This window comes from Acinonyx jubatus, chromosome D4, assembly GCF_027475565.1.
Source record: "Acinonyx jubatus isolate Ajub_Pintada_27869175 chromosome D4, VMU_Ajub_asm_v1.0, whole genome shotgun sequence".
NCBI lineage: Eukaryota > Metazoa > Chordata > Mammalia > Carnivora > Felidae > Acinonyx > Acinonyx jubatus.
In genome coordinates, this window is record NC_069391.1 from 78,695,337 (window position 1) to 78,717,609 (window position 22,273).

General features: G+C 42.1%; 1 protein-coding gene across 6 annotated transcripts in view; it reads right to left on the bottom strand.

Annotated features, from left to right (window-relative positions):
• Window positions 1-14,615: 14,615 nt before the first annotated feature.
• GDA (guanine deaminase) overlaps window positions 14,616-22,273 on the bottom strand; it is a 171,257-nt gene continuing 163,599 nt past the window's right edge. For 5 of the 6 annotated variants that reach the window (XM_053205274.1, XM_027041037.2, XM_015063263.3 and 2 more), the window contains 3 exons: window positions 21,137-21,267; window positions 19,538-19,565; window positions 14,616-18,661 (listed from right to left, as the gene is read on the bottom strand). In XM_053205274.1, the coding sequence (XP_053061249.1) occupies window positions 18,591-18,661; window positions 19,538-19,565; window positions 21,137-21,267 (230 nt within the window). In that variant the 3' untranslated portion in view covers window positions 14,616-18,590. Of the gene's footprint in view, window positions 18,662-19,537; window positions 19,566-21,136; window positions 21,268-22,273 lie in introns of those variants that run through there. The other variant, XM_027041036.2, reaches the window with a different exon arrangement.

A 22,273-nucleotide genomic window follows, 5' to 3' on the forward strand; every position in this document is an offset into this window, starting at 1 on the left:
AGCCCCCACAGGATCCCCAAAAACCTTCTCTTCCTGGAACTCACCTCCTCATGTAGACCTTCCCACTTTGAACCAGGACTGGTCTGTGTACCAACAGCATAAAAAGAAAGAAACTGTGTGGGACACTCAAGGCTACATTACAAAGCATAGTACACATTTAATGTTGGCCTTATGGATCACTTGCTTCGGGGAAGCCAGCTGCCATGCTGTGAGGACATTCAAGCTGCCCTGTGGAGGGGTACATGAAGGGAGCCGAGGCCTAATGCCAAGGCCCAGCACTAACTTGCCACCTGGGACTAAGTCACCTTAGAGAAGGATCCTCCAGCCCTAGACAAGCCTTTGGATGACTACGCTTCTACGTGACATCTGCTGGCAACCTTACAAAAGACCCCAAGCCAGAACTGCCAGGCCAAGCTCTTCCCAAATTCCTGAGCCACAGAAACTGTGTACTTTTCAGTATTCCCAGCAGGAATGAGCTCTTGGTCATAACCTTGATAGTACACCCTTATATTGGCTTTTCTTCTTTCCCTGTCTCCCACTCCCACTCCTGGTTCCCTCACTCCTGCCTCCAGGGATCACTTCCAATAAACTACCTGCACCCAAGTTCTTTTCTCAAGCTATATTTTTAGCGAGAACCCAAACTAACACAAACATCATGATGATTGGGCTTAGATTCAAATGATGTTCTATTAAAAACATACAAAGAAAGGAGTTTAAATGTAAAGAACAATTTCATCCCACACCCCAAAAGTTCTTTGCTTGTTTGTTTGCTTTTCTGGTTCCCTCCCCCAAAAAAATAGATTTAGGAATTTCAACCAAATTGATGTGGAGGACTCAAACAGGGCTTTGAGTTTGGTTTCATTAGTGTTAGCAATTTTCAACCAAGAGTCTTTCCCACCTGCAGAGCTGCCCTTGAAATTTCATTGGTGACAAAACGTCCCCCAGGATTTCAAGGGCAGTTACCCATACAACCAGATTCTTGGCCAGTATGGTCTCACCAACCTGTGTGGAGTGCATTTGTACCAGCAACCAAAAATAATCAAATCTTTAATGAAAATTTTCTAAAGAAAGACTCTAGCCATGTCTTGGCTCTTTTCTTGGGCCAGTATAAAATATTTCTTTGACTCAGCCAAGACACGGATATTCTCTTGATATCCTTGGTATCCCAGGTTTAGTCTCTACAGAATACTCCTGAACATTAAGACTTCTGGTTGAAGCTGTCAGAAAATCATATTAGCATACCTATGTCGGCCCTACTTAGAAGCCGATCACATTGACTAGGTGAGTCAAACACTTTCCAGCATGCTGTCTCCAAAGATTGCATTCACTAAGCTGACTAGAAATCAATTGTTTGGAGTGAAGAATATATTTTCCCACAAAGACAGTCATTCCTAAGGTAACCAACTCACCGTGGTTAGTAGGGACTTTTCCAGTTTTAGAACTGATAGTCCAACATCCCAAGAACACCCTCGGGCCTGGTAAACCAACAGTTCTGGCAAACCGGGACACCAGGTGACTCTACTTATCTCAGACGGTTATGTTTCCAGATTAGTTCATAGAAACCTGTTTAACCCTTGGTCTGGCTGAAATGGAGTCCTGATCATGAATAGGTTCTGAATGATGGACAAGAGAAGGCAAGGTCCTGTGGTGTGTTGGAGAATCTCAGGGCTTATATAGGAGAAGACAGGACCAGAAGATGGCAGTATTGTACAACATGCTCCCTGGGCAGTGCTGGGACGGGGTTGCTTGAGAGGGGACATCCCTCCCTGCGGGCGATCTTCCAGATACAGAGGTGAGGACCCACCACCTACAAGGGGAAGAGGGCCAGGGAACTCTGGGGGGCGGGGAGGGGACTTGAAGAGGGGGCTGTGTGTCTAGGCAAATGTTGCTCAGCAGCAAGGGGGGGAGTCTCTGATTCACAGCAGCACGTTGGGGTCTTTTACGACGTGGAGTCTATCTTATGCACGGCTAGCTGTTGCTGGGTGAACTTCCACAAGGTATGCAGAGCCGTCAGGCTCTGGATTGCTAGAAATAGGCTTATTGGGGCTACATTTAAAGCAATTGGATGTGTAAGGATTCAAGGTTGTTGTTGGCGTGCTTTGGGCTAACGGTCCGATATACAGAGCTCATCTTTGCATACAGACTTCTAACCACGGGGATCAGAACACATGTCACTCCTGGTGCAGCCTTGACCATGAGAACAAAAAGTTCCCCTGCAGATGGCCTTCTGCTTCCCCCTCTTCCCACTCTTACACTTCCTACTTCAGACACCAGTGATGAGTGGCTGTCGCGTCCTGGAGAGAAAGGTCCAACAGGAAAGGGAAGGAGAGGGTAGCGGCGCGGGGCAGGGGGGGCGCAAGGTAGAGTTACTGGTGGATTGGGGGTACTGAGCCAAAATAATAGGACAGGTGCGGACAGGATGTGAGGAACACAAATGTTGTTCTGGGACATGAGAGTAACTAATGGGACCTAGAAGTCACATCTGCCTCTACTGTAGGGATGAATCTTATAAACCATTTTGATCTTTATCCAGATTGTCCCAACATCCAGCCCTTTTTTTAATTTGCAGAAACCCCCCACTCCGTGCGTCCGTGGGAAGTGGTACCCCATCCTTCACTGAGGTCACTCGGGGTGGAGTCTTCATGTCCCTGACAAATATAGGTCCACCAAAAGTGGAGTCAGCAGGGCCTAGAGCACCCTGTTCCTGTAGCCTGATTTTCACGGTGGTTCCAGCCAGTCAGCCTCACGTTGGATCGTGCCTGACTTCTAAGGCTGATTCTCCAGCCTCCATGGTGACTCTGTAAACAGCTCTCCTTAGATTAACTGGGGTCATTTCCATTGTGTACCACAATGAAACCTGATCAGTACAAACGCCACGGCCCCTTTTTGATTCAAAAGTTGTAAATTTCTATGTCCACCTCTGTCCTCAGAGTCTTAAAACAGATCAAGTATGCTTTCCCCCACCCCCCCACTGAAAGACAAATTCTTCCCAAGATTATCAGTCCTCTAAACGTAATGAACAATTTCCATTACAGTAAGTAAATACTACCCGTATCAGATTCATCTCTGAACAGATAGAAAAAAAATCATGAATTAGCAAATGTGAAAACATTTTTATTGACCTGAAGATACAGTAATTTTAGAAAAGCAGAAGAGTCGACATTGTTTTCAATTATTGTCACAGCAAGATGCCTGTAAAATTCATGTAATTGGATTGAGTGGCACTGTTAACGACTCTGGATATGTACAAATCTAGTCATACACTTCAAAATTTGCGGAGGCGAATCAATTTAATATGCTTTATTCACTTTCTGGGGTGGGCATTGGGTCATATCCCATTTGAACAAAACATCAGATGAGCTCTAATTTGCATTTTTGCCCACAACATACTTTCCAATTCTGCCTCATTCACAATATTATTTAGTATTGTGATTGTGCCAGTCATTTGTTAGACGGGACATTAATCGCATTCATTATCAGCTGAATGATTCGCTTCAAAGGGCAATAATAAATCACACTCAACTTAGACAGTCGATTACCAAACTCTTCTGTGATCTACTTAGGTTGGCCAAAGGAAGGTTGGTCACAGCTACCCTAACGGCTCCTCCTTTCCAGGGAACACAATATCAGAAGTGCTGTGAAGTGTGGCTCCACACTCTGTCTACTGTTCAATTAGTACATATCCAGGATTACATATGTATCTGATTTGGTAATAGCATATGGATGCTTTGTTCTCCCGGTGAACAGTTTGTATATGATCATAAAAACAAAAATCTACAGAAATGTGTCCCAGTGGCAAAAGCAAAGAGAGGCCTTGAAATTTAGGGTCAATTTAAAGCCCAAATCATAGGGTATTCACTGCTACCCACCAGGAGTTCAAACAATACAGAAGCATAGAAAGTATGATTCAGTGACCAACCCATCTTCCCTGCAACCCTCCTTCCTCGAAGTAAGAAAAGGTTTATATGTATATAACCACCTGGGATTCCTAGCCACACTGGCATTGCCTGAGATGAGAACTGGAGAAAATGTATGGTACCCAAATGTGGAGAAAGCTGTGTCCCACAGGCCTCTAGCAATCATCCAAGCAGTGGAAAGAAGTTGTTTTCCCCAACCTAGTCAAGAGCCCCCAGGAACCCTTCCTATTGGAAGGTCTTTCTAGGGCCCTCTACTGATGAAGCTTAGCATTGTGCCAGACAAAGGTAGAAGATTTGAAGGGTCTGGTTACATTTTCATAAGTAAGGCAATGAAGCATGAATTTGAAGTTAAGAGGCAATAAATTAATAACTGCCATGACACTGTGCATACTGCTCTGAGCATTTAAGTCTAACTCTTGGACTTGAAAAAAAAAACTAAAATAGAGTAGCTTAAAATAACCACTGCATTATTTTCTCTCATGAGTCTGTGGTTAATGGGGCCAGCTGGGCAGTTCTCTTATTCCGTGTGATGACATTTGGGGCTGTGGTCATCGGGAGGCTCAACTGGGCTAGAATAGCTGAGTTGTTTGCTTACATATATTGCATCATGCAGAAATGACTGGAAGGTTGGGCTCAGCTAAGGTGCTGGAGTCTCTCTCTCTATGCAATCTTAGGACTTCTTCATCTTTATGTGCCTTCTCTACGTGGTCATTCCACATGGTCTCTATAATAGGTCTTTTTAGCTAGACTTCTTAAATTGTGGTCCAAGAATGGAAAGAGCTTTGGGACACAGCCTTGACCTCCCTATCACTCCCAGGGCTTAAACAAGCTTAAATATTCCTTGCTGGAGATATTAACGAAGAGATTCAAGCGTCAGCCAGCTGGCCAGACTAGATGATCTTTAAAATGTTCTTTCAAATCTGAGATTCAAGATTTCTAAGATTTGATTCGTAAGATCCTTCATGGGACTATGACACACCGTCTTCCAAATTCCCCTGCTCATGATTTCATTTGGCTGTCTAATACTGGCAAGGGGATAATGCCTGTTAATTGTTAATTGGTTTGGCATAAGCTAGAGCAAGGCTTATCATTTGGATCATGCATGTATGTGTAGTAATTGAAAATAATTGACCAACCTATAAGCAGTGTGGTTGAATTTCATATTTGGTGAATACGTAAAACAATTTGTCTTACATTTTACTTTTAAAAAAAAAACTGTTTATTTATTTATTTTGAGAGAGAGAGAGAGCACTGAGAGGAGGGGAGGGGCAGAGAGAGGGGGAGAGAGAGAATCCCAAGCAGGCTCTGCACTGTCAGTGCAAAGCCTGATACAGGGCTCAAATCCATGAACCACGAGATCATGACCTGAGCTGAAATCAAGAGTTGCATTTAACCAACTGAGCCACCCAGGCACCCCACATTCTTACTTCTTAAGACAAATTTAACATACCCATGGAAATTCATCATTTTGCAGTATGTCCACATGCAAGATTCCTTTCCAGTGGACACATCTATGCCTTTTATCTTCAAGGAACTGAGACAACTTGAGCAAGCCATTTGAGATTTCACAATTTTGTTTCATTTTTTTTCCTTGTGAAATTGTCTTCACTAAGGACAGTGAGTAAATGCTATTTGTTTGCATTGAGAATATAGTTGTTTTGTTTTGTTTTTATGTTTTGTCTGTTATAGAGTCTGGGTTTAACCTAAGAAATTATTTGATAATTTCTTTGTATAGGAAAAGAATATGTCCAGCTTCCTGCTAGAAAAATACTCTTCCAAATTTTCTTGTATTGTTTTAGTCTTTTATGAAAATTGTAAGCTTCCACTCTGCTGGGTGTCAATATAAAATTAATTTGGCTCTTTTCTCCCTCTGCAACTTGACCGTTTTAGTTGTTCAACGTTGGTTGTTGCACAGAGCAGTCTGTTCAAGCTTTGGCCACTAGGTGGTGCACTCATGAAACATTATCTCCACCTCCCTGGATGCAAGCAATCTTGCTTTGTACTCCCAAAATGCCCATTTTAGATCTCGTACTAAAGAGCCAGTTTCATTTACTTTGAAATAATTATATTTATCTTAGGATTTAGCCCACTTTGAATTATATTTTCTTTCAATCTGATACATCATTTTCTTTTTTTAAGTTTATTTGTTTTGAAAGAGAGAGTGAGTGTGAGATGGGGAGGAGCAGAGAGAGGAAGGGGGAGAGAGAATCTCAAGCAGCCTCTGTGCTAACAGTGCGTGGGACTCAATCTCGTGAACCATGACATCATGACCTGAGTCAAAATCAACAGTGGGGTATTAACCAACTGCACCACCCAGATGCCCCTACATAATTTTCTAATTCATCTATGTTGTCATAGAATAAAATGAGCTGGTTAAAATGAGTTTCTCGTCAGTGGAGGTATGCAAGCAGAGGCTGGATAGCTATTTGGTGGAGAGAAGTTGGAAACAGGTTGATACTTTATCTCTAAATACTTTCAGGTGTGGCCACTGTCTGTGGCTGCTCTTGTGCTACAAAGACAGAGTTGAGTAGTCATGACAGAGACTTCTGAGGTATGCTCACTGCTGATCCACAGAGCCCCAAATATATACTCTTTACATAGACAGTTTGCAGACCCCTGATGGAATCTGCGAATGTTATTCAAATCTTGCCAATGATCACACCAGTGTCCTTTACTGGGCTTTGAATCTAACCCTGTTCCTTAATTTCCACATGCCTCAGTCTCCCTCTTTGTGAAATTAAGATGATGGTGGCCCTTCCTCTTAGTTTCTGTGAAGACTGAGTGGATTCAGTAAATGTCTTGGAACAATGTTTGGCATAAAGTAAGTACATACTAAGTATCAACTACTGTTTGTTATTACATCAATCTCAGTTTGGTTTTCATCTTTTATTTTTTTTTAATCTTTTCTTAATGTTTTTATTTATTTTTGAGACAGAGAGAGAGAGAGAGAGAGAGACAGGGCATGAGCAGGGGAGGTGCAGAGAGAGAGGGAGACACAGAGTCCAAAGCAGGCTCCAGGCTCTGAGCTGTCAGCACAGAGCCTGACACGGGGCTTGAACTCACGGACTGTGAGATCATGACCTGAACTGAAGTTGGATGTTTAACCGACTGAGCCACCCAGGCGCCCCCTAGTTTTCATCTTTTAAAGAAAAGTAAGAGAGGAAGTCAGGAAGTTCTGCTACTCTCCAGAATGGGGGGAGGGTACACCAGGTTGGGGTATCATCCCTCTGGGGAACAGGTGCCACCCTACTGAAGACTTCAGAGTCCTGCGTAACTCACGCATCTCCCCCTCTTATAAACTAAGTGCCGTTCAGCTTCTCTCCAGGTGCATCTGAGAAGCTCCCAAGCAGTGGCAGCTATTTTTTTGAATGTTTATTTATTTTTGAGAGAGAGAGAGAGAGAGAGAAAGAATGCGAGCAGGGGAGGGTCAGAGAGAGAGAGGGAGACACAGAATCTGGAGGAGGCTCCAGGCTCTGAGCTGTCAGCTCAAGCTAACAGGGCTCCACCGGAGGACAGTAAGATCATGACCTGAGATGAATGCTTAACCGGCTGAGCCACCCAGATGCCCCTAAGTGGAAGCTATTTAACTGCAGAGGATTGTTTCATGGGTATTAAGTGGGAGCTGAAAGAATTTCAATAGGGTGTCAGACCAACTGACTGCGGAAACAGGGGCTTATGTCACCTCACCAACGATGAATCATAACTCTAACCTGTGTTGTCAAAATGGCAGAAGATACCTCCCCTCCCCCCACTCACACACACACTCGTCCCTCCCCACCTCTGCCTCAAGAAATCAGCTGCTCGCTTGCCGGGGTAATAGCTGCCCCAGAAGGGATAACAGTGCTCCATTTCAATGGCAAGTAGGTAGGTCTTTATTTAAGAGTTGTAGGATTACAACAACAACAACAACAACAAAAAGAGGCTATAGAAGATTTAATACAATAAATCTTGCGGGACTTGCAACAAGGAAGAACACAGACCTTTTAGGAGTCTTGACTAAAGGAGGCAAAAACAAAAAACAAAGTTACCAAATGTTCAGCATAGCTTCTCGCCTTCCCTGGGACCACATGGTCTCTTCTCTGCTTCTCAGCACAGGCCAACCGTGAGATCAAGACCTGAGTGGAAGTCCGATGCTCAACTGACTAAGCCACCCAGGTGTCCATGTTGTATTTTTTGTCTAATCTCAAGTTGCCATCATATAATGTTTTCTGGAAATCCCAGGCAAACTTAACATCTTTAGTGCAGTTTCAGAAATTTACCCCTTGTTTCATTCTCAAACATATGTTTCTGTTCGTTCAATTCCTGCACAGTCCCTTCTCGGAACTTTCCTAGTAGCTTCTTGGGAAAGCAGTTTCCGGCTTCCCTGGAAATGAGTGTTTCAGCCGGAGTATCCATCATTTCCCTTGGAAGTTGTTCTACATTCTTCTGAGATGCTTGTAAGACGTTTTTGGCATCGGTCACCAGGAGTGATGGGATTTTGATGCATTTCCTAGTGGTTTTGTCTGCCCTTGAAGTCCAGAGATCAGCTTTCCATGAAATGAAAGTTTAGGGGGCTTGCTGTTCTGTCCTTTTGGGACAAGGTCTACCCTGTCCTCACGTGAAGATGTGAGCCTGTTTGGTTATTTACTGACTGCTGCTTAAAGAGTGTTGGCTCTTTTCTAGAACAATGATCAGGGCTGCTTATACCAGAATCTCTCAGAGAGACCCAGGGAGACTTAGGCCTGGCTCAAGCATTCCTAGGCCACCACCAGAGCACTGAGCAGCGCCCCAGGACTGGCTGGGGAGATGTCATACCAACTTTCAGACTCCAAAGCAACTGCTGCTTTGTCTCTGGCTGCCAGCATCTGTTTTCTCTTTTTAAAGGTTTATTTATTATTAGAGAGAGACAGAGAGGGAGATAGAAAATGAGTGGGGGAGGGGCAGAATGAGATGGAAACAGAGGATCTGAAGCAGGCTCTGTGCAGAGACAGCAGAGACCCCAACACGGGGCTTGAACTCACCAACCGTGAGATCACGACCCCAGCCAAAGTCGGACTCTTAACCAACTGAGACACCCAGGTGCCCCTGGCTGCCAGGATCCTGTGGGCCACAACTGATCACGAGGAACCCCCTGCTAACCCAAACAGGTGCCTGGCAAACAGGAGGGGCCGTCAGTGGGCTGGGGGTCAGGTTCCATTAAACAACGTTCTCTAATTTGGGTCTGCTCATTGCACAAACAGGAAGTGATATCATTTGTCCAGTCCATTTGCACGAGTGGAAAATGCTGACTGCAGCCAGAGGAGAGCAGCCATGAGCTCTGGCCGCTCTGGACCTGACCTGACCCTCTACCCACACCCCTGGGAGAAGAACATTCTCCTGAGTTTTCAAGTTTCCTTTGGCAGCAGGGAAGCCTGATGCTGCCTGCAGAGGTCACAGGGGTCTCCCCACCTGGCTTTTGTTTTGGTCTATCCAGGTGGGTGGGGACAGAGCCCCGAAAGGCCTCAGCAAAGGGCATAACGAACAGTCCTGGATTTCAATATCAGAATGGCAGTGTTTTAACCAGTCGTGAATTTGCAGTAGGGCCAGCTGGCCCCCTTTTAATCCATGTATTTCTGGATCAGGGAGACTCTGATGGTGACTTGGTGACCCGGGCTGATTGCATCATGTGACCCTACCATCTTCAGCTCACGGCTCGCAAGCTTGTCCTGCAATTTTGCAAGTTTTCTCCACTCCATGAAGTCTCAGAAGTGTGGCTGCCTCTGCAGAGGGAACAGGTGCTTCTTTTAGCTAAACTTGCCACCATTTACTTCCTTAAATAGCGTCGGACTCTCCTCGTATCCCACCTGGAATTCTGCCATGATGATGTGTCGCTAGTACCTTTATTGGATAGAAACTAGGGACCTGTGAGTGGAGGCTGGCCTGGGGTCGTGGAGGACGCCAGGTTCAGCTGCGGGTGCCCCTGTGGATGTGGAGAATAGAGCCTCTGGGCATGCTTGGGGTGGGGGAGGCAGCCAGATGCCTGTGGTTTCTTTATCATTCATTCATTTATTTAGAAGAAAATGGCTGTTTCACAATTTATAACCTGTTACTGAAGAATTTAGCCCTAGTGGGGCAGGGGAGAGATTAGAGGGATTTTAGGTGGGGATCTTCGATTTGCCAGAAACAAAGCTGGCAGGGGCTTAAGTCACCAGAGGATATTGAGGTAGCTCACGAAGTGGCAGGGCAGTAGGGAGCCACCGCGGCCCCGGGTCTCCAGTTGGATCAGGGCCTCACCTGTGCCGGAGCCCCTGCGTCTCCAGTTCCAGACTCAGGAAAATTCGACCTCTGGGTGTTTATGAGCAGGATTCGTCTCTCCGGTTTCTCGTGGTGGCCGGGGCATGCGTGGCTGGCAGCTTGTCTTTCCCCAGTAGCCGTGCACACGGTGCGCTAACAACACATTTGCCCCATGAACAGGTGAAGGACCCTGGTTGCACACGAGGCTCACAGTCCTGCACCCAGCGAATGTCACACCTTCTCTCTCCGCCATTCATGCCTCCTACACACCCGGTCCTTGTCTTCACCAGGATGGTCCTCTTCGAAACACATCGACCTGACCTCACCGAGGTCACAATACAGTTCACAAGCCCCAGTCCAGACCTGCTGAACCAGAGTCTCTAGGAAGAAGGGCCTGGAAACCCTCATTTTGAATCAACACCCCTGGTGACCATTATGGTCCATCTCAATCTTAGCTTACTTTTTTTCAGAGGTCATGTTCTTTATGAGGACTGCTGTTGCTCATGCTGAATGCTCCTTTTGGAAGATTCTTTTGAGAACCTTCACATGGAAAAGAAACTCCTATTCTTCTTTACAGCTCAAGAATTGTGACACCTCTGTGTCACCTTCTTTTCTTCTGTGACACTGTCAGCACTAGCCCTTACCTCTGTTTTCCCTGCCCACCATGTACCCAACACACCCCAGCCTTCCCCTGTAAACACTCTATACATGTGTCATGAACTTCATTTATTGACTTCTCTGCCTAGTTCTCTCACCAACCATCCCAGATCGAGTTCCTCAAAGAGATAAACATTGCTTTTATTTTTATTTTTTGTTACTTGTAAGAGAGAGAGTGCACAAGCAAAAGAGGGGAAGAGGGAAAGATAAAGGGGGGGGGAGAGAGAGACGAGAGAGAGAGAGAGAGAGAGAGAGAGAGAGAGAGAGAGAGAGAATCCTAAGCAGGTTCCATGCTCAGCATGGAGCTTGATGTGGGGCTCAATCCCATAGCCCTTGGATCATGACCTGAGCCAAAATCGAGAATCGGACGCTCAACCAACTGAGCCACCCAGGCACCTTGAACGTTATTTTTAACCCTTGAAACTGGGCCATGCCTGGTATCTCGTGTGCATTTAATAAAATATCACTTGAATGAATATGGTTTAAAACTTACCAACTTTCACGATGAGTAAATAAAACATTACTTACTAGGCTGTAACTTATGCTTCCTGCAGGGATGGGTTTCTATCTACCTTTTTTAAAAGAAGCAATTCATTAATCTTAAGTACTCACTGCTACCAATGAGAAGCATGAGAACAGCCATGTGCATTTCAGCACAATTTGATCGATTAACTGCGATTTCCTTTGGAAGCAATTGCGCCATGTTAAATGGTCTACAGTGTCACAAACCATGTGTAATGAAGACTTTGTATGCATTGATGTTGACTTCTTTCTTATTTTATCTGGGCAGTAATTTTATAAGGAACATGAGGAATTTGTACAAGTCTCTACAGACTGGGTTTTCTCTGCCCATGTGTTACAATAAATAGCCCACTTGCAAGAGATAGCACAGTTGTCCTGGACATCAAAAAAATCTGTCACCGAGCTTCACATGACAACAACCACAAACACCCTAAAGTCCACAATTTCTCTTTTACACCCGCATGACGGAGCCATTGCCATGGGGTTTTACTGGATGCGTTGCCTGCCCCTGCATCGTGCCAGGACGTGTTTATGATGCCGAAGGGGTCCGTGGCACTTGCATAAATTAATCCAGAAGATGTAATTGGCTAAGTCTGATTCATCTTTCATAGTTCTGCCAGGGGAAAAATGTTCATGGATTAAAAGAAGCGTACACACTGCTTTCTCCTGAGGCTCTTAACTTCTCCTTTGAAATAACAAAAGCCTCTCATTTCCTCATTGGTTTAGAGGCTTCAGTGGAGATTTTCAAAGTGCTTGCCAAGCGCAAAGCCATCCTTGCACTGGTTGCCAAGTTCAGGTGACAGTGGACTCAACTTTTGCAGGAAGACAAAAAACAAAAGAAAAACAAACAAACAAAAAAACCCACCAAAGCTGCTTAAAGTCTCTCCGGTGCTCCAGGAAGCAAATTTAGAAATTAAAAAACAAGAGTAAAACTCTTCCTAAGATTATTCAATTCAGATTTGTGGCTTTGTTTGAGAGAAGTAAAAACATAAGTCTGATTTGGAGACCGTCCAAGATTGGGACAGAAATTAACTTCACAGTGGGGCACCTGAGTGGTTCAGTCGGTTAAGTGACTGACTCTCGATTTCAGCTCAAGTCATGATCTCACAGTTTGTGAGATCGAGCCCCACATAAGGCTTTTCACTGACAGCATGGAGCCTGCTTAGGATTCTCTCTCTCCCTTTCTCTCTGCCCCTCCACTGCTGGCTTGCACGTGAACTCTCTCTCACTCTCAAAATAAATCAACAAACATGTAAAAAAATTAATTTCCCAGTGAAGCTTCAAGTCTCTTGAAGCTTCAAGTTTTCAAGCAAGTATGAGAACCTTTTGTTATCAGACTGAATGATAATATTTCTAGGGACTTTATTTCTTGTATGTTGCATTTTACGGCTATGACTTTGAGCTCTCTTTCTACAGATGCGGAATGAAATTTGCTTAATTCCCTATAGGGGTGGGCACAGTCCAGGCGACTGAGGAGGGCTCAAGTGGCCTGTGAAACTCCATTTCATCTGTTCATATTTTCTTTGATCACTTTTTATGTATAGGCAAAAGAATGTTTTATTTGGGGGGCACCCGGCCAACTCAGTAGAGCATGTGATTCTTGATCTCGGGGTTGTAAGTTCGAGCTCCACATCGGGTGTAGAGGTCACTGAAAAATAAAATCTTTTTTAAAAAACGTTTTATTTTTTTCTGAGTTACCACTGAAAGATTTCCCACTAAAGTCTTTCCCATGGAGAATACTTTTTTTAGCGATCTTTCTCTCTTCCCACCTCAAAATATAGACTCAACTCATACAGAAGCACGAAAAACCCAAGAAGTATAGCAAATTTAATGTCATTTTACAATGATGGTGTAGGCGGGCTTGATGGTAAAAGCAGATGAGTCTGAATTCTTAAAAAAAAATAATTACACTTTAAAATAATGTTCTATCACTTTAAAGAACAGAGACTAACTCCCTTTTTCCATTTCATTTTAATTTTTTCCTCTTATCCCATTTTAAAACAAGATTAAAAAACCCCAAAACTCAAAACCTGTTCCCGTTGGTTAATACTTACGGGTCCTGTTCCTTTAACTGAGTGACCTCCCCGTGGAGTTTTCAAACACCCTACCACAGGTTCGATTTTGCTACTAGCAAGTATTTTTATACCTAAACCTTATTTTATTGAAATCCCTAATTTAGTACCATGCAATAATTTGCACATGTCTGTTAATTAACTATTACAGAACTCTGTGCCCACGGTTGCAAATTAGGCACACATTATCGCTAGCTTACGCGCCTGAGAATTCTCTTCTGGGTATTTTCACTAAGTTGTTTTTCAGGAGGAAGAAAAGATGCTTCGTGGCTTGCTCAGAAAATTGAGGGTGAATTTAAAGACCAAATCTTCTACCACTTTCTTATGCTTCGTGTTATAAAGAAAAAATGAACATCATAGCGCCGGGGGGGGGGGGGGGGAGAAATTAGATTTAATCCTTACAGAATATTTTTATGCAGAGAGATCCTTAACATCACTTGATTTAGATTCTAAAAAATAAACTGATAAAAATACAGTTCAAATTATTTTTATTTCTGTTCAGTCTGTATTCATTTTAAAAATAATAACTACCACATGGTGAGCCCTCACTTGGTCTGAGATGCTCTCCTGGGAGCTGGCCATGTATTATTCTATTTAATCCTCACTACTCTGAGGCAGGTACTTAGGTCAGGCCCCAATCACAGAATGGGGTCATGGAGACTTAAACAGCTCAAAAGACACTAGAAATTCCGCTTCCACACTGCAGCTGCCAGCCCACCAGGACCAAGAAACCAACCTGCGAAATCACTATCAACATAAAAAAAACTTAGAAGAAAATATCATAGAACAGAACACAAAAGGATGGAACAGAGTAATAGTGCAGAAAGTAGCCCGGGGCATCACAGTTACGGAGAGTATTATTTTGTGAGAGTTTTGTTTCAAATCCACATGCACATATGTTAGGTATGAACTAATTCTTGATGCTCAAGTGCATTTCTGACTCTGGGTTGTGACTTTGGAAAATAGGAAATTTAACTGTGCAGAAATCAACAGCGATCGCAATCTGATTCTGAAGGGCTGACATTATAGCTTAATTTTTTAAAGTTATATATATTATCTGTCATAAAATGTCATGATACATGTTGGTCCACAGCTAAATATTCTGTTTTTAAAACTTCATGTTAAAAGGAGGAAAGCATTGTAAGATTAATCTCCCTTCTGTCAGAATGATAGAACTCACAACAACAAAAAAATGTAAACACAAAATCTCATTTATTTTTGTCTGAAGCACAAAGGAGTTCACTCAGCACATGAACAGTAAGCAAATCACACAAATATTGAGTAAAAATGTCCCCATGAATACACACATATATATTCTTAAAAGCAGCAATCAGGAGCTTAACAACCATGGAAGGTGGTTTTTGATAGAGAATGCTTTCTGACAGGCTCTTGAGTAGGAAGTGGACAGGTAAGTCAATGCCATGTAATATCTGTGACTCAAGTCACTTGAACCCCGTGGACTCTGAAAGCCATCTTGGAATTTATACTGACGTCCATCACTGGCCTGTTCAACTTTTGCATTTCAGTAAATTCGGATCAGATTTACAAACTAACCCCTCAGCCCTCAATCTCTCGCCTTTGGGGCTGTGGGAGGGAAAGGACGGGTGTGAAAACATGCATGGGGACCAATGCTAGGGCTTGCCAACAGTGTCCCTTCCTTCATCTTTGCACTTGTTTCCACACTTTTCCTTTAGAGACACTGAAAAGGGTTGGGGTCCAAAATCATACCTAAAGGGGCTAGGTAGACCTGAAGTTGCAAATATCTCTTCTAAAATTCATAACAATCCATGTAATCTGAAAATGATTTCAAGACGTTGCCATGACACAATTCTTCGTCTAACTTATAAAATTCCGAACACTCCTTTCAGACATGTGAATGTGTCCAGAAGCATCATCAACTTTAAAAAAATGGACAAAAATGAAAAGATGTCCCGGAGGCTACTTACTACACAAGCCTCCACTTCTGGAGATCTTTTAGGTATAGCACAAGGTAGAACTGATCCAACGTGCCTTCCAGCTTGCCTTGAAAACCTTCCATATGTCTAGTTCTGAGGTGAAAAGATTAAAAATAGGAAGAGTCTGGAAGGGAGTGAAGATTCAAAATACATTGCTGGATCTCACATCCATTATGTTTCCTCTCTGACATCTCAGCTTTAGTTGCCAACAGGGATTTCAAGGGCACAGTTCAAAATCAGCTGAGCGTAACAGGAGTGTTTCCAACTACTTTCCTCCCTTCACCATGCAGAATTCTCACGGAAGTGAAAAAGAGATTCAGTGGGGTTCAATTTTCGCAATAATAACTCAGAAAGATCTCCTCCTGCCATGAAGGGAGCTAGTTCAAGATACTCTCTTGGATTCTAGAGCCCTTGACAATTAAATCAGAGAAGGAGCTTATGAAGGGAGCAGGGTCTCAGTCTCAGGTTATGATTATGAGGACAACCTCTCGGGCCCTAGTCCCATGTTTCATTCCCTTTTGGAAATTCAGTGCACCTTAGCTGCTCGGCCTGCAGTGCAGCTTGGCCGGTGTTCTGTTGTAAAAAGTACCTTTGAAATGTGTGCTAGTCACCACTATTGAATCAGTTTTTACCTGCTAATGTGTATGCCACTAAAAGTACCATAAAACCCGAGGCAAACAGTGCCAGGTGAGATGAGGGGGCTGATAAGTAGTCTCAATTAATTCTTTCTTTCCTGTCAGAGAGCAAAATATTCAAACATAAAGTGACAAACCATGTTGGGTTGAAATACTGCCTGTCCACAATTCAGAAAGTTAAGCCGCATGAGGCAAAGCCAAGGTTTCAAAGTGTAGAGCATTTGGCCACATGTATGGCCAATGCCTGTAGCGCTGCGAAAAGCATATGCGACGTTCGGAACACGGCACTTGGAGAAACCAAACACGTAAGTTGTAAGTGATGCAGGGAGATCAAACTACATGTAAACATGTCAACACATTCTATTTTTACTAGAAAAGATAGTAGGGTCTTAACATCCTACTGGGCTACATTTAATGTTCGACAAATCAGTGGTATAGATCCATTCTACTTGTCGCTGATGCTGCGCTTACTTATATACACCGTGTATGAATCCTTAGTCTAAATGAAAACTGATGTTCAACGTCAAAATGTACATCTTTAAGGAAGGTACAAGTGTAGGATCTTGCAAAAGCTGGGGATAGCCGCTGCCTATTAGTGGATTTTGCGTGTCTCATCCAAATTCTTAAGCCCGCCCCTGTGGGTTAGACACCAGGTAATCATGTTCCTTTGGCAGGGACTAGGAGGCAGAGCAGCAAACACTCAGTCAACACTACAGAGAAATGGGGAGAAAACTGGTGGGGCCTTGTTGACATAGCTCGGGAATTAGGAATTCTGGAAATACAGAGATTGACACCGGAAACTGAATTTACTGAGTTACTTTATATCCCACAACACAAACTCTGTCGTTGTTGTTGTTTTAAAATGAGATCAAATTGTGAGTCGACGGTACTCAAATAAGAAAAGTTCTTAAAAAGAATAAAAATAAGATCAGTAGGTGTTGTGTATACAAAATCAATTATAAAAGTGTTTCCACCGGGAAAACAAAAACAAAAAACAAAAAGGAGGCAAATCAAATTACTGCTGATTTAGCATAACTATGTGAGAACAAAGTATAGTACAAGAGGAATTTGGTCTTAGTTCGGTAAATATGGAGTTAGCTATATGATATTACATAAAGTTCTCTCTCTAAAGTAAAAAAGAGTCACACTTAAGCTCTAAGCATGAGTGTTATGATATATTAAGAAAATCTATTCCTTTTCCATATTGGTTTATAGTATTTGGAATTAAATGAGAAAAATGTAGTATTTAAGTGACAGTCACATCAATACTTCTTAAGGGTTTATCATAAAGTCAATTTGTTTTTAATTATAGGGTATGGGAAAGCGCACTGTAAGAGTTGGGAGGCATAACAATACTTTTTGCTTTGTTTCATGTTCCTAGATGTCTAGTACAGATTAAGTCCTATTAATATAACTATTACGTGGGACATCTACATAGTTTTCATTATCCTAAAATTCTGATGTCCTGAAAATTACTTGAAGTAAAAAGTCAATAGGATAAAATTGAAACACAGAGTACTTTCGATAAGCAGGATTTAAAGATTTGTAACAATATTTTTAGTTGAATTTGTCCTTCATTTCAAAGTTCTAACAGATTGACATCCGAGTATGAAATTTTCAGCAACTGTGGCATTACTCTTGGAGAGAATACGTCATTGCAATAGAACCCTTCCTTTTAGTACTGACGGATCCTTGACATCCAGCACTTACCCCAGTTTAAGATGACCAGTCTACACAACAGTGTGGAGTATGGAATGTGTTTCTCTTCTAATAACACGGAAGCAATAATAGCATCACATAGTTATACTTTAAGGTGATTCTGAAGTACACAAAAATATCACTATTTATGCCATGTAGTTATATGAATAATATTCCTAAGAGACTTTAAATCTTTAATACCCAACCTCTGTCGAACACTTTGAAGCACAAAACTGTATTAAGAAAGCATGTGGCATCCAGTTTCTGACATTTCATGCCCAAAGAAGGCAAAGCACAACAATAACATCTCTGAAATGCAAATTCCATTAAGTGCAAATTTCTAGAACACAAGGTCAATCTAGAAACACATTTTAAAATTCAACAAGTTCTCTTCTGAAATTAATATGCTCAGCATTTAATTTTCAAACATAATCTGAATTGATTTTCCAATGTCTGCTCATAGTCTAACTTTTTCTCCCTCATAAAAATATATCCACTGTTTCATTCTCCATTTCTGATTTTCACATTTATTAGCTCAAAGTATCTAACCTTATAGGAGTATCTTTTCTCTCCACATTTCCAAATATGGAGTGATTTCATTTAAATCTCATAGTAAGAACACCATCAGGAAGAACATTCCCTTATGTTTGAGCTTACAGTAAATCCGAACAGCTCAAAAGGGAGAAATTTTGAATCCTCGCAAACAGAGTTGAGAATTAATGCAACTTCCTTCAAATGATTTGTCAAGTGAATACTGTAACTAGACACAGAAAGAGATAGTCATCCCAAGAACAAGATACTATTTTTTGACTTTCTAACTCCGCCTGGGCACAAGGGAGACGCAGAACCACGTGATCCCAGAGCTGGTAGAGGCCAAGGGTCTTACACTGAGCTTGAAAAGGGTACCACCTGCCTTCCGCCCACGTAAACTTCTTCAATATTTCGGTCATCTCCTGAAAGAAAAATGAGAGAATCATTCATCAAGGGCTTTTATGTCTGGAGTATTCTAATTGCCACCGGGCGGGTTTTAGAAACAAATACCACTTCTATGAGAGAAAACGCACAAAGGTGCCTTTTTTCTCTCAGATTGTTTCTCATCTGGACAAGGGGACATGGCCAAGGGAAGATGTTGCCTCGAATTTGAGGATTAGGGTTGGAATTCTGCATCTAAGGCAGAAATCACAGAAAGTTGGGTCCGCTCCCTTTCAGCTGGAGTGGTTTGCATTTCCAGCACCAACTGTAAAGGAAATACTATCTTTACACCTCAGAATCATACTCTGGGTGGTGAGGTGGAAGGCCTGCAGGAAGTGAGCTCAAGAAATAGCACCTGCGTCTCTCCCATCTCAGGTTTATGCAGGACTCAGAGCTCAGTGGACCAAGTGGAGGCAAGGTAGAGCCTTCGGTACTCTTTATTTCTCTCTCTCAGTGAACGGAATGGAATGTGAGTACATTAAAACAAAACAAAACACAAAAAACCACACGCAGTGAGACTCCACCACAAACATCACAAATACGACATGGTAGGGTAGCCTTGGGGGGGCGGACGGAGCGAATGTAGGAGGAAGAGACAGGATGGCCCCTCCTCTGGGCCTGCCTGCCATTCCTCAGCTTTGGGTTTATCTCGCAGAGACGCATGTGCATTTCAAATAGTGCCTTTAAATAGTGTGCCCTAAATGGGCTTGATGCTGAGACATGTTAAAATAAAATAATAAACCAAATAAAAGGGTCACGCATAGGGTTTAGCCTGTGGTGCCACAAATATAGGGAGCCATACCCAAGAAAGAGACAAGCAAAGATTTTATTTCCCACAGAGACATATATCCACCTACCTACATAGAGGAACTTCTGGATAACAGCCTAAAATACAAAATAGAATAATAATAAGAAAAAACATTCTGTGCATTTAGGAAAGTAAATTCATAGCCAATAGCGGTTGGCAAAGCACAGACATAGAAATGTATTTCTCAATGGCAAAATCTACTCTATTAGTGAAAAAGAAATGGTCTTTGGCTTAAAAAATAATCCTGGCTATTAACAAATGTTTATCCATTATGTAAAAGTTCTTGGCATGTGATATTGAAATCTTCAGAGAAAAGTGTTACATAAATTAAAGAAATTAATTTAATAAAATAATTCAAATATTTTAAGAGGTGTATAAGAAAAGTGGGTGAATGGGACTCAGCCCTATTCCCACAAGTTTACTTTAATGAAGGAGTAAAAGAATAAATAAGTAATATAAAAATAACAAATGGTACCACCTTCAAGCAATCTGGCATCTTTCTTCTAAAACCCTTGACAAGTTATATATAATGTCCTGTTTACTCTCACCAGTGTATCGATGTATAAGTAGTAGTGTTGAGGAGAACAAATGCAAAAGAAATGTAGACAAAGTTAAATTTCCCTAGAACTTGCAGCCCATTGACAAATACTTGAGACAGGCAGAGTAGGACATTCCTCAAGGAACTCAAAACTGCTTTGATGTTAACACTTTGCTAGAGGTAAAATGCAACCTTCCTTGACAATAGCCACGAATTCCAGGATCCTATGAGTCTTCTTTAACATGTGAAAATACCTTCTAGAAACTTGCTTTGTCTTTACCACCCTTGCCCACCACCACCACTTAAAAGTATATAATCAATTGTTCCTCACAATTCCAGAGCAGCTCTTCCTGCCCAAGGGTCCTGTCTCCATGCTTAAATAAAAACATCTTTTTGCACCAAAAACATCTCAAGAATTCTTTCCTGATCATTCGCTCCCAGCCCTCATCACATCAGTAATAGTTAACTACTTTCTAGAAAAACTCAGTTTTATAAAGAGTTGTTAGGAAGAACCAGTTTAGACATAGAAAAAATATTTTAAAATAAGAAGAACAAGGTAATAAAACTCATTTTCTTATAAAGTTAAGAAAATCAAGGTAGCATTGTGGTCAAGAGGCCAGACTCTGGAAGTCAGAAAGTCCTGGGCTGGAATCCAAACTGTATCTACTAACTACTAATTACTAGCCAGGAGTCCTTAGGTAAATCACTTAACTTCCATTAGGCCTCACTGCCCATGTGAGCAACGAGAGATATTAATAGCATTTGCGTGTCATTAGAGTATTTCTAATGGTTGATCAAAAAGGATGCATGGAAGTACTTAATCCCATACTACCTAGCACATAGCAAGTGATCAATAAGGAATAGGTATATTGTGGCCTCTTGTAGTCAAATACATTCAAATATACAAATATCTTCAAGATACCGATTTCTGTCAGTACCATTATTCACATTGCATTGGCAAATGATAAACAGTTGAAAAGGATCTAGCGTCCCTTTTAAGATCCTCCTGCATTCCATGAAAAGTTTCAGTTTCTATCTTTTTTTCTATAGGGAAGATATTGTGACTACTTCATGAAATCTATGCCTTCTGATGAAATTTATTTTACTTACTTCCGACGGATCACCAAAAAAATCCCCAGAAAACAAGTCAATGGGAGAGTCAGACGCTTTGGGGTTGATCAGGAGGGCATCAAATTCCTTGCCCACTTCAAAGTTTCCAATCTCTTTTTCCAGCCCCAGGGCTACAGGGTGGAATAAATTAATAAACAGTCAGTCTTTGGAGCCATCAGGTGGTGAAAATGTCCCAGTTTGCAAGGACAGAATCTGCCAACATATCACTAGAAAAAGTTAGTATCTTAGTGTGAAGCAGAAAAGCTCTCTCATTCCAAGCGGTCCTAAAACTTTGACATACAGAAAGCAGAATAAGGACAGAGAAAGCAAAATCTAAGAATCAAGACAGTTCCCCTCATCACCACGATCTACGATTTGGATGGCGTCGGTCTATCTCAGCTCTGTCAGTGCATTTCACAGTCCAGCTGGTCTATGATTTCCATTCATCCCTCAAACAAACATGACAATTGACATAATAACTTTCTTCTTCTTCCCTCTCCTTCTCCCCTCACATTCCAGCTCTTTTCCTTGCCCTTTTTGTTCCATGAAACAGCTGACTGGATCTATTTTCATGGCAGTGAAATGAACCTCGAGTCAATAAAAAAATAAGTATCCTTTTACATATTTGCGAATGCAGGCATATCCATCATAAGTTCCTCAGTTTACATCCTGTGACTGGAGAAAATTCGCTTCTGAAAGTAAATAGATCCCCATAACTCAAGAGTCCCAACACTTTTGAAAGCAGACTGATTTCTCCGTACCCTCAAGGGCTTTCTGGTTGCCAGGGAAGAATGGTTTTCTAAAATAGGCATGGGTCAATAACATCTATTGACTTGATCCATCGCAAAGCTAGACTTCATGTTCCATGAATATTGGATGTCAAGGAAGAACATCTGTCACTTATGATTTAGTTTCAGAAGATGGGAGTGGTTGGCTTTCCTAGTCAATAAAGGTATTAAGTCTAAAGCTCCTTAAAGGCTGTAATTTAAGTGTGCACTGAGGTGCCAAATGGAAGCATGCGTAAAAGGAAGGCCAGCTGGAGGGCAGCATTATTTATTTGAATTTTTACATGTGTTGGTTGTATTCTGTCACAGGAAGGATAGAGTCCAATGTGAAAATACTGGATTACGTATCTCT